The sequence below is a fragment of the Symphodus melops genome (assembly GCF_947650265.1).
Source record: "Symphodus melops genome assembly, chromosome: 9".
In the NCBI taxonomy this organism is placed as follows: domain Eukaryota; kingdom Metazoa; phylum Chordata; class Actinopteri; order Labriformes; family Labridae; genus Symphodus; species Symphodus melops.
In genome coordinates this window covers 13,720,371-13,732,390 of record NC_136699.1, presented here as the reverse complement: position 1 = coordinate 13,732,390, position 12,020 = coordinate 13,720,371, and the positions used below count along the sequence as shown (strand labels likewise).

Here is a 12,020-nt window from a genome sequence, read left to right as displayed (position 1 = left end):
AGGCCAAGAAATATACTTTGAAGAGAGAAATGCATTCCGGGTTGTGACAAGCATGCAGCATTATATGGTCAAGTATACAAGTGTGACTCCTGCCATGTGGATTGATCCGGATCCCAAAGACTCTTAAATGAGGCGAGGCTCTCTCATCAAGACAATGCCAAAGTATTTATCTTAGAAAGTCACCCAAAATATTACTGGATTAGAGAGCTTTTCAGTGCGCAGTCTCTTGTCTCATGGCCTCAATTTGAATGAAACTGCCCCTCCTCTATAAACTATCTGAGCAACATTGACTTTGCAGTGTTTTTCCGTGAGTTTGTGAGCGAGTCTGTCCCAATAAATCAAGCAATAAACACAACTCATTTAGCACAATAACAGCAAACATGACACTCCATGTTGAGATTATTTAATGCATACATTTATTTGCCTTGTTACCACCTTCTTTGAATGGTTCTCCCCATCATGCTTACTTATTAGAGTCAGGAAATAAACACTATATTTTACAGTTAGTCAATAAAATGCACTTTATATGAAAAACACTTTCAAAGGAATACTAAGCATATGACACAATTTTCTCTTCGGTGTTTACAGAAATAGTTGAAGCGTTAGGTTGCATACAAGGTGTGGACATGCAGCTTTTGTTGGAGGTCAAACATAAAAAAAATAAATAAAAAAAAAATCTATCCAGTCGGCCCCTTCCTCACCCAAAGGCCATGTTCTGTACTTAATAACATTGAGCTGAAATTGAAAAGCCAGGAACTTAAGAAAGCAGAACTGTGTGAGCCAGTGTTTCTTTAATGGAATAATGGGCCAAGCATTCATACTAAAGCCTTTGCTGGACCAGTACATACAGTACTGTACAATGCATGTGCATCGACTCACATCAGCCCTAATGGTCAATTTAAAGCAGTGTCAGACGGTGACATTCTGTCTCTGTGTCTTAATTTTCTACCATAAGGTTTCTGAAAACAACATTTCCTAGAGCTAAGCCAAAACAGTTGTTTAGGCAACATAAACAGTATTAAGCTTCCCTGACATATTTGAGATTATATTAAACCCACAGCATATGAAAATTCTGTTTTTGTTAATCCAAAGCAAAGAAACAATCCATGGAATAAGAGTCCTTTTAAAAATTACAGATAGAGGAAATAATGCTACACCTATTAAAATAAGCACACTGACAAGGCATCTGCAGTTGAAATTTGATTTGAGTTGGTGAAATCTAGTAAAATGCAACCATTACACAGAATACTACAGCATTACCACTCATTTTAGTCATGTCCATTTGGAAGAGTGACTGTGGTCCTGGTGCATTAAAAGGAAGTTTGTTCTAAACTCATCCGCTTTGTAGGTTGTAATTGTTCTGTTCTGCAGGCTTGTTGGCACCTTGGTCTCAGTCAAGCTCCTGTGTGCCTCTAGGACTCCCTCTCATGTAAATAAGGCACCTCTTCCCTTGCCAAAGCAATCATGACATTGCACTGGTGCTAGGTCTGCAAATAAGCCATGTCAGAAGCCACACACAACCCACCGGATGCAACCCTCTTGAATCCGCTCTCTGAGCAAACCGCAGAGCACGACCAGTTGGCCTCTCTAGAATTTGGTTTGACGTTGTAGAGTATTTTACTTTTGTTGTCAAATTGCTTTGCAAATGAGTCCCACCCTGGCACCATTTCAAAGAGCTTTTGCTATATGTGCAGCCTCCTCCAGGCACCGAACCTTCATCATTCTGTATGCATATGCACAGAGCTGTTCTAAGCTCACATGGAGGACTAGATAAACATGCCAAGCTGGGTGGAAGATGGAAGGCAGCATGCTTATGTCTTGTCAGCCTGTCTGTGTGTTGTTTCTGTGTTCGTCAGCTTGACTGACATGGTCTATCTAATAACATGGCAGGTAGACAGTACGAAAGCCTTGTAGGGTTTTACCCATTAAAATGATATTCAATCATTTTTGATGGGCTTTTTTTGCCTGAAACCACGCCTCATAATGATTCAAGATTTGAGTGCCTTTCACGTTGAAATGCTGTGTTGCTTGAAGCCAGATCAAAATAATTGTTTTGATAAGTCTGTTTTTTTTTTCTTTCTTGGCAATGACATTAATAGGGGGTGATTGTACAATGAGGATAAAGAACATTTTTTGAGGTATGTTGACTAAATTTGAGCCACAGTTCCCTTGGCTCACAGATCTAGGGTTTCAGTCTGGGCATCACGGAAAAGGCATTGCTGTGGGATACAAGTGTTACACATATTGCGTGTCCCTTTGATTGCATGTCCAAGTCAGCCACTAAATAATAATAATGCAGGGATTGAAACACTGCAAAATAGCCCAAGGCTCAGAAATCACTAATGAACAGCAGCGGGGTGCAATGGGGGGTGGAGGCATCTGAAACCTTACTTCCTATTTTGAAAGGCAAAACAAAAAAAAATCTATGTCTGCTTTCCTTTTTACTCAAAACATCTGTGCCATTGCCTGAGATAATATTAAAAGAAGGAGCGGTGAAATGTGCACTAGAGGAAAACAATTTGGAGAAAAACTATAGATGCATCATTTTCTTTTGTATGTGTCCAAAAGGTGTTAATTGAATTTTAAGACAAGGCAGATTTTATTGTGTTACACTTTCACTGCCTGTCAAGAGGTCTTCTCACACTACTGACTATCAAAAGGGAAATCCATGGAGAAGGAAGCAAAAAAAAAAAAAAAACAGAATATATTTTGTGCTATGTCCCACAGATCAAAAACATGGCAGTCACATGATCAAAGGCATTTGATAATCCTTGAACTACATGACTTCTATAATCCTAGTGAGAGAACTACATTTTTTGTTGGGGGGTTATGATGGGGTTGAAGCAGAGCTCGAATACCAATAACTAACTAATGTGATCACAGTTTACTAAATGTATCATTGCACTTTGAGTGAGCCGGTGAAGACAACAGTATAAAGCCTCCCTGTGTGTGTGGAGAATGCAGGCTGAGCTGATGGGGCTAGAAACACAAATGTGCCACAAGTCCCTTTCCACTCAGCACTGAATAGTGCTCTTGTTTACTTTCACGGGGCTTGTTGAGGAAGTTGAATGTGACCAGACTACTATATATCATCTGGCACATATAGACACAGAATGCAAGCTCCGTTTGGGCTAATGCTTCTTTAAAAGATCAGCTAAGTATAATTGCTGTATTCAAATGTCTAAAAACTGGATTTGTGTTACCTATTTGGAGTTAAATGATATATTTAAGGTAACATGACGTCAACTACGCCATGGAGTTTCCCATCTTTAGCTTGCCTTAATTGTGGCATTAAAGAATGAAATGATGTGAATACACATGAATGAACACAAAACCTGGAGTCTGTTAGTGAACAGGATATCTGAGTATATTAGTCCCATCAAAGACATTTATATCTGCTATAGCGCAAGTATAATGTGCAGAACAACCACTTTCATGAGACAGCTCCCTGCGATGTCTTTTGTTATGGTTTTAAAAGACCAATTTTCTCTGAATGTACTCAGTGGCTAGAAACAGAGGACAAGATAGTGATGGTTTGATAGTTATTGAAAGTACACAGAAGTTGATGAGTGTACTATTATGTTTTTTAAATGACGCTGATGTGAGGAAAAGCAAAGCTTGGGTACAGCAGACTTTGCTTGATCAGCATGTCTCAAAAAAAATCTGACAAAGAAACATCATATTTCAGTTTTCTTTCCGTTTCCACAGAAAATAAAATTTGTTATATCCTAGCATCATTCTCTCTGGGCCTCATCAGGTTACAATAACCACCCCCAGCACTCTGAATAGACAAAAAACATCGATAGGTGGTGTAATCCAAGGATCTCTGTTGCGAGACTTGTCAATAGTATTTCAGATGCAAAATGTTCCAGACCAAAGGTGATTTGAAAAATGTCAGTTGTTTTCTTCTTACATATTATTCTACTCACTTCTGGTTACATGATCAGCTGAACATTATTGTTTCTTTTAGCACGGCGCAGGATTTAAAGCTTACAAAATTGCATAATTGCCACAGTGTCAAAAAAAAATGAATGCCTAATAATTACCTTTTTACATGTTTGTGATTCATTGGGGCTGTGTGTCAGAGGAACATGGCGTCAATGAAAAGTGATGTTTTGTTCTGCTCACAAAGAATAATATGAGATTGTGATGAAGAAAAAAAAGAGGAAAATAATAAACGCTCTGTGATTATAGCCTGGGGAGATTTTGCTGTTTGTTTGTGTTTTTGTGTGCGTCCAAGAAAGGAAAAGGGATTTAGATTATCTATGGTTGGCATCAAGCATGAACAGGGCTTTTCATTTAAGGCACTGGATCCAGGCAGAGTTTTTAGCCGCATATTACGTTGGTTTTTGTAAATATTGCTACTTCAACATAAATTGTTTTTTTTTTCAAATTAAATGACTGTTCAAAATGGAATACAAACCCTGCTTTTACTTGCAAATTACAACATGCACCACAATTTTGGATGATGAATAAATCTCTTGAGAAAAGAGAAAACATTTTATGAATAAATACGGCATACTTGGCTTTGATTTTGTACACTGAATATGGGGAATATTTTTACATTGTTTTATAGTCACTCAAACTATCCGTGTTGTCGGTCAAGTGAAGTTTAAACATGTTTATGTATATGTTTATATGTATAAATTAAAATGTTTATTTGTATTTGTTCTATTTCTAATGTTTTTACTCTCTTCAATCATCTGCATATTGTCTAAACCAAGGTTCAGTCCATAATCAATTTGGCTATCCGAAGTATACACAGCCATCCCTGCTTAATTTGCCACTATATCATATGAGTCACAATTTGGTATCAAGGTCATAGTGTCTTTTTTTTTTTTTTTTCTTCGCTGTTAGAGATCATGCATGAAACGTACATTGACTCTTACTCTTGTCCCTTCAGAAAATAACTCATGTTTATTTGTCACATCAATTAAGATATCATGGTTATGAAGCCTGCGCAATCTGTAGGGAAAATTTTGTCTTGGAATTCCACTTATCTCTCTAAAGCACATTTATTCATTTATATTTCATGGAATGGTGTTCATGCAGTGAAAGCCTGACTGTTTTTTCCCTTCTTAGTTGCCTTGGCCAGTGAGGTGTTCTCCTTCTATGTTCCAATGAAATATAGATGTTAAGAGTCTGGAGAGCTGAGTGTCTCATCTGTCCTGGTGATACCATAAGGCAGCCATTAATAGTGTCAGGGAGCATCAGACGTACCACAGGCACATAATTGGATGTGAGGGCATAACTGAAAGCACCTGCTTGGAAATCAACAGTGCCTTCCCAGGAGGCAGACCCTCGGTAGATTCCCAAAGAAGTTTTCAGAAAGCATCCACTTCCCTGCTGAGTTTCACTCACCAATTGCTCTTTTCATTTCTCACTGAGGTCAGATCAAGATGGCTCCCTTTTTTTCCCCTCTTTTTTTTGTATGATGGCGTTCTGAATATGCTAATACTTTGGATCTTTGTATAATCACAAGCAGCAGGACCATCTGTTGGTGGCTTGTTGACTTACCTTGCGTCTGCTTTTTAATGGTGTTTTCTTGTATCTGAGTGATGTATTGGTGTATTAACAATGTGATAATCATTTAACCTCAAAAAATGCATTCAGGCGTGTATGCAAAGTCTGAACATATGTTCACTGAAATCTTCTGACAAAGAAGGATTTATAATCTTTGTAGAGGGATAGCGGGGAGAGAAAACAACTGGAAAACATAACAAAATCACTTCCCACTCACATCACATAAATCTTTATCTTGAAAAAAATATTTGTTTCAAGATAAAGATTTAAAATAGGACTGTCAACAAAAACTGTGGCCTTGGATTACAGGGCAGTAAAGAACTGTTAGTTGATTGAGAGTTACTTAGCTCCTCTAAAATATATTACAACAAATGCTAATGGCAAGAACCAAAAAACAAGCTGAACCTTCTTTCACTGAAGATTTGCTAGGAGATGCCTTCCACTGAAAACATGTCCCTGATAATGTGTTTTTCTTGTAGAACCTGGGCCAGACACCGGAGAAGTCTTTTAACTCACCGCCCCCACTTTGTCCTCATAAGGTAAGCTCCAGCTTTATTTTAGGCTCGGGACAAACATTATTATGTAAAATAGAATTCTTTTTTTTAAGCATTTAATGTTCTCTTAACATGTGTCTCTTAACATCTCAGATTTGTTAAATGTCTTACCCATGACCCCTGTCATCTGTTTATGTAGCTAATGTTTGATATTTACTATGGTAAAAGGAAGAACACATTATGATATTTTAAATACAGTTCTTTCCAGAAAATGTTTCATTTCATAGATATCACTTTCTTCAAGGCCCTTTTATTTTCTCTTTGTTCTGTTCTGTTCTGTTCGGTCTGCATATTATTCAAGACTTATTTGACATGAGGCGAGAACAGCAGATTTATTCAATGCTAATTAGTCCCGTACATGCACAGTTAAAGTCATCACTTCAATCTGACGGTCTGAAGTCATCTCAAGAGACTCACTGAAGTTATACTTTCCCCCTCAGTTCCTACTCCTGGTGCAAATCTCTTGCAAATGTGATAATGTGCTATGTAGTGAAATTCACACAATTTCAGTTCACTTAGCACCAAACGTGTCAAAAATGCCTGTGTCCTTTTCTGGATGAGTGGCCAGTGTTGGGGAGAGTGGCTTATTTCAAGAGTGGACCTTGGTAAAAAGGAGTCCAATGGCGAAAAAGCTGTCTGACAGCCTTTCATCAACTGCTCAAAGATTGTCAGACAGCTCTACATTACTAATACACAGCTTTCAGTCCAAATAACTTTGGTGGCTGTAAATGTTGCCTTTGGTGGTAAGTCAAATATGACATCACCAGACAGATCGGCGAATGTGAATTAGTCGTGAATCTCACAGTTTATTTTTCATTTACATGGTAGGTTATCCATGGACGAAGACAAAAAATCAGTTTTCTTTATTAACTTAATACCAATAATATTGTGACACATTCATACCATCATATCATCAACCATTTTAAATAATGTTGAGAGTTATGTCAGTCTCTAATGAAATGAAGAGTCACAGCCAATTATTGCATGTGACTCACAAAAGATTTTCAGATTGTGCACATCAGACGTTGACTCAAAATGTGAACACTTTCCTCGAAATTCATCCTGTTTATGTGGATACGGTGTTAACCATCAGCAGCTGAAGTGCTGGTTAACATTATGGCACATTGCTCATTAACAGTCAATACACAGTAGAGACGGCATGGTGTTGGCTAGTACTGTGGGCCACGGTCAGTCTTTGTAGCCATGGCATTAACCAGCGCTAGTGCATCTATCTCACTCAAGTCTTCAATGCGAAACAATATGTCCGTCACGTGCGACCAAAACATCTGATATTTAAGAAGCTGTTGAGAAGAAATTACAGGCTAACTTGTATGTAATGTTTGTTTATATACAGGCGTTTCATAAATTGCTAACAGTATCCGACGTCTTGAAGTCTGTAGCTATACTAACTATTGGTCTATACTGACAGTGCGCTTTCTCCAGTCCTCCATAGTACAAGTCATGCCATGTTATTCCTCGCTTTCCTCTCTGTTTTTCCATCACTTTCTCCCTCGCTCTTTTACCCTTTTTTTCACAGCCGATCAAGGCTGATGTAATGGGGGAACACCGTGGGTTTGTGGGTAGTGTTATTCACGTTTTAGCTGTTAGCAGTGGAACATAATCTCCCTCTAGTCAGCTCACATTAGTCTCCATGATCTGCACCAACCCAATATGTGCAGTGAATGCAATGGGCCAGCTGGGCTAATTTGGTATGTCAGTCAGCTGAGTAGGCTGGTAAAATGAGTAAATGGTTGGATATGATTTATATGAAAAGAATATTCAGATTATAATGGCTCTCAGAATAGAATATCCTCTGTCTTTTTACACTTCTCTTCATCTGCATTGTGTGCATCCCCCAGACAGATAGTGAAATGAACAGAGGGCTTTTAAACTGACTGCTCTGTGATTATATTAAGAGTGTGAGAGCGAAGAAGGAGAAGGGAGGGAGGAGATCGGGTGCCCGAGCACTAAGTATATATAATTGCTTCTTGACACATTGGCAAAATTCTGCAGTGCCAGGATCTGAGCGAAGATGATTAACGGCTGTCCGAGTGGGTGGGCACTGCAGGTCGTTCAGGGCCTTTGGTTTCCATAGAGATCCTAGTCTAAAGGCCATACATTGCATACTGAAAATCCCAGAGGTCTGCACATTGTTAAACTACAATTATAACTCACATCGAGAGTATTGTCTGTCCACCGCAAACTCTCTTATTCATCCGCCAAGCTGCTCTCTGCCTTTCCCCTCCATTCTTTTATTTTAGTTTCACCTCCATTTTTCTTAAATGGTTTCCTCTCGCTGGCGAGAAGATAAAGAGAAAAATCTTGCATTCTGTGAATAATTGATGAGTGGGCTCACCTCAGAGCATCATTACAGCACGGCAGTCAGGGTAAGAGGTGAGGGTAAGATCATATTTCTGACACTAGGCTTCATGCGGTAGAAAATTGTGTCAGTTTTTCACTTCTGAATCTACAGCATGAATAACAGTTTTTCATTATACCACAACAGGCTGGGAATGAAACAAGAATAGGGATATGAGAATACACACATGTTTCTGTACATCTGTAGAATGACATTTGTAGCACAGATGGTAAACAGGAACCTTTAAAATCCCACCATAAATGTGTTTCTTTTGTTTGAAAGTGCGTTATCAAATACAAACAGTTATTTTTATGTGTTGTTGTAGGGCAGATTTCTGGCAGATATGATTGTGCTTGTGCCCGTACGTGTGTAAGAATGTGTGTGTGCGTGTGCATGCATAACTACATGTTATGTGTCTATGTGAACACTGCAATCTAGTAAGGTGACAGATGGAGAGGGCAGGGATGGGGGTGGGGATCAAGCACCTCTGACAGTGTGGGGCCTGCACTGCACCCTGTTCCTGCCAGCCCTGAAATTGCTTAGGTAGACTAACGCCGTGCAACTCCAGGATGCCATTTCACAGTTTCTATTTTCCACACAGAATGAGAATGTCTCCTGTGACATAATACCGAACAATGTAAAAGATCTGGGATGAAAATGGTAGGCATGTTGTTTTCTGAAGCACAGTTCATCCTCTGAGGCTCAAGAAGAATGTAAATGTAAACCCATTGATTGTTAAGAAAGAACTGCTAAAGAGATCCATCCAGCATTTTTAAGTCAAGGAAAGGCCACCGAACAAGCACATCTTAATGATGATTCATTCTGTATGATAAAAGACAATCCCTCTGGCATCCAAACAAGAGGCTAGTCATGCAGCAATTAAGCTATGTTAAATGCATCAAGAAGAGAATGGGTGGGTTAGTGAGGCATCTTACTGAGCATGAACCTGCAAGTGCACAAACACACAAATCCACTCACTCAGCCTGTCTCATATGTACACATTTACAATTCATTTGAGGTAAATCTGATCTCAGAAGACAAGCGGCAACCATCAGGGTGCCTGGGGTCACATTGGTGGCCATCGTCAAACAAATAATTCTTTGTGACTGAAAAAAAAAGAGGCAACTCGAAAAGGTCATTTGTGACCTCTGGGACCAGTACTGTGCAGCATCTGTCACTAGCAGGCACCACATGTCTGTGTCAAATGGCAAAAGGTATGCGGTGCAGCCAGCCTGCCGTGTAATAAAGGCAGTGGGCCTGTATGTATGTAGCATCCACTGCCACAGGTGCAATTGTAGGGCTCCACAGTCTCCTGCCACAATGAGCAATACTGTACATGACAGGTTGGAATGTCAACAAGACAACATGCTAACATGCTAAATGCTAACCCTATGCAAACATGAATATCTGTTTTACACAACGTTTTTATATATATTTAAAATGACATTTGTAAAGCTCCATATTAAGGCCAAACATGAAGATGGGTCACAAAATATATTCTGTAAATATGAGAAGTATTCATCACATCATTCATTCATGCCTGTTTCATGCAGCCCTGATCCAATAATGGTTCATGAGGTTGAGGCTATCCCCAGGGGAATCACTGACAATGGCCGGCCTCCATGTTTGATGTTATCTCTCTTGTCACTTGATTTCCACAACAAGGGCTAAGAGCATCAAAAATTCAGGAGAAATTGATGAAGGAATGTTTAATCCATGCCTCCCTCCCTGCCAGCCTGCCATGCTCATATATCTGCATCAGACCACACCTCCATGTGGAACAAATCAATAATATTCCATTTCTAACCAAATTCCTCTTTCTGAATGGTGAAATCCAATCTTCACGGACACACTAACAAATTGGATATCTCGACAATTGCATCAGAAAAAAGTACCAGGAACGAAGAAACGACATGGGTGGTTCTGTAAAGAAATATACCATGAATATTGTGTGTAGACATTGTCTCACAAAATTTCATTCTCAAATCTCTCAAAGTGCAAATGAGTTCTGCAGTAGATTTCCCAGATCCCCTTCACTGTCACTACACTTTCTCTCTATCTTTCTTTCTCTATCCTTCCCTCTCATTTGCCACTGCATATCTCCCCCCCTACATCCAGCTAAACCAATCAGGGATTTGAGAGCCTCACTTCCAATCAATTACCACCCAAATCAGTGCAGAGGCCTTTGATATAGAATAATTTGTCAAATCAGTGCAGATGGCTGGGGGCAGGTACCCTTGTGCCATAGGCCGTATCCACATGGAAATCTCTGCTCAGGGTGGGCTCTCTCGACGCTCCACAACCTATTAATGGCAAGTCATTGTGTGCTCTAGGACTCCAGTCCTGCTGCCCAGTCCCCTTGATTGCTAATGTATAAGCATCTTAGCCTGACCGCTGGATAATACCAAGTCCCAGGCTCTGCCGTAATGATTTAGCCTATTTCTAAGGCAGTCAAAATGTGACTTTCACAGATCCTATTGGAGGTGTCCATATGGATTGCACAAGAGCTGCAGGAAGTGTGCCAGGGTTGGTGTGATAAAATATACCATATTACATGAGTCCATCAAGCCGATGACCCAATAAAACTCAGCAGAAATGTAGATGTTCATCATGTGATTGACTGCTTGCGGCATGATTTCTCTTCTCAGAATGAAAAAAAAAATCATTAGGATCAATTATTATATATCAAATGAGAATACATAAAAAAAAGACTCAAAGAAAACCTACAGTCACAAAACCAGATAAAGAGCAGGTAAGCCAGAGTTACAGTGTGCACATTCCTCTAAAATACACCTCCATTAAAAGCAAAGTGAGTTAATCCACTGCAAATTGTACAAGAAATTATATCGGAGTAACAGATGTAACAAAACTGAAGAGTTTGAACTCTTTTTTCCCCTTCAGCGCTTCAAGCACTTGTTAACCTGATATGTGACAGGGGGCTCTCGATTTTAAACGAAACACTTAGTGTAAATCAGACTCATCACAATAGTAAGGGTATTTTATCAGATATTTGGCCAATCTGGGAATAAATTCCTTACCAATAGATTTCTTCACAAACGTGTTCATAAAGGTGTCTTATAACACATAAAAAAACATTTAAATCCAACTCCCATAGGAAAATCCGTGAGAGCAGCTCAAAGTCGGGGTACCTGGAATAGCACTTTATTGTACTATATACTTGTTGGTGAAAATTTGAAAATGTTAACCTTTGCTTTTGGTAGCTTGTGAGGGGTCAAACTAGGGGTTCTTTAGGATTCTGAATCCATTGCAAACATTTGTTTTCAAAAAAATCCATTCCTTGGTGGAGAAATGGCCACGCCCACTTTTACATGTAAATTTACAATAGCTCTATATGTTGATTTTAATATCTCGAATACTAGTTAAAAAATATACTGCACCACATTGCTTAATGTATTAGGGGTCCATGTCTGAGCTTTCTTCACACTCTACTGTTCTTAAAGTGGGGATTTGGACCCCCTGGGGGCTTATGAGACACTGAGAGGGGGCTCGCGATATGCTTTCCATCACCAAATACAAAAGTTGAATGATCTAAAATTTCATATCTTACCCATTATGGTGGAAAA

General features: G+C 39.2%; 1 protein-coding gene across 2 annotated transcripts in view; it reads left to right on the top strand.

Annotated features, from left to right (window-relative positions):
- The window catches only part of pcdh11 (protocadherin 11), a 126,725-nt gene that overhangs the window by 46,017 nt on the left and 68,688 nt on the right, over positions 1-12,020 (top strand). For both annotated transcript variants that reach the window (XM_079352303.1, XM_079352304.1), the window contains exon 4: positions 6,003-6,062. In XM_079352303.1, coding sequence (XP_079208429.1) covers positions 6,003-6,062 — 60 coding nt within the window. The remainder of the gene's footprint in view (positions 1-6,002; positions 6,063-12,020) is intronic.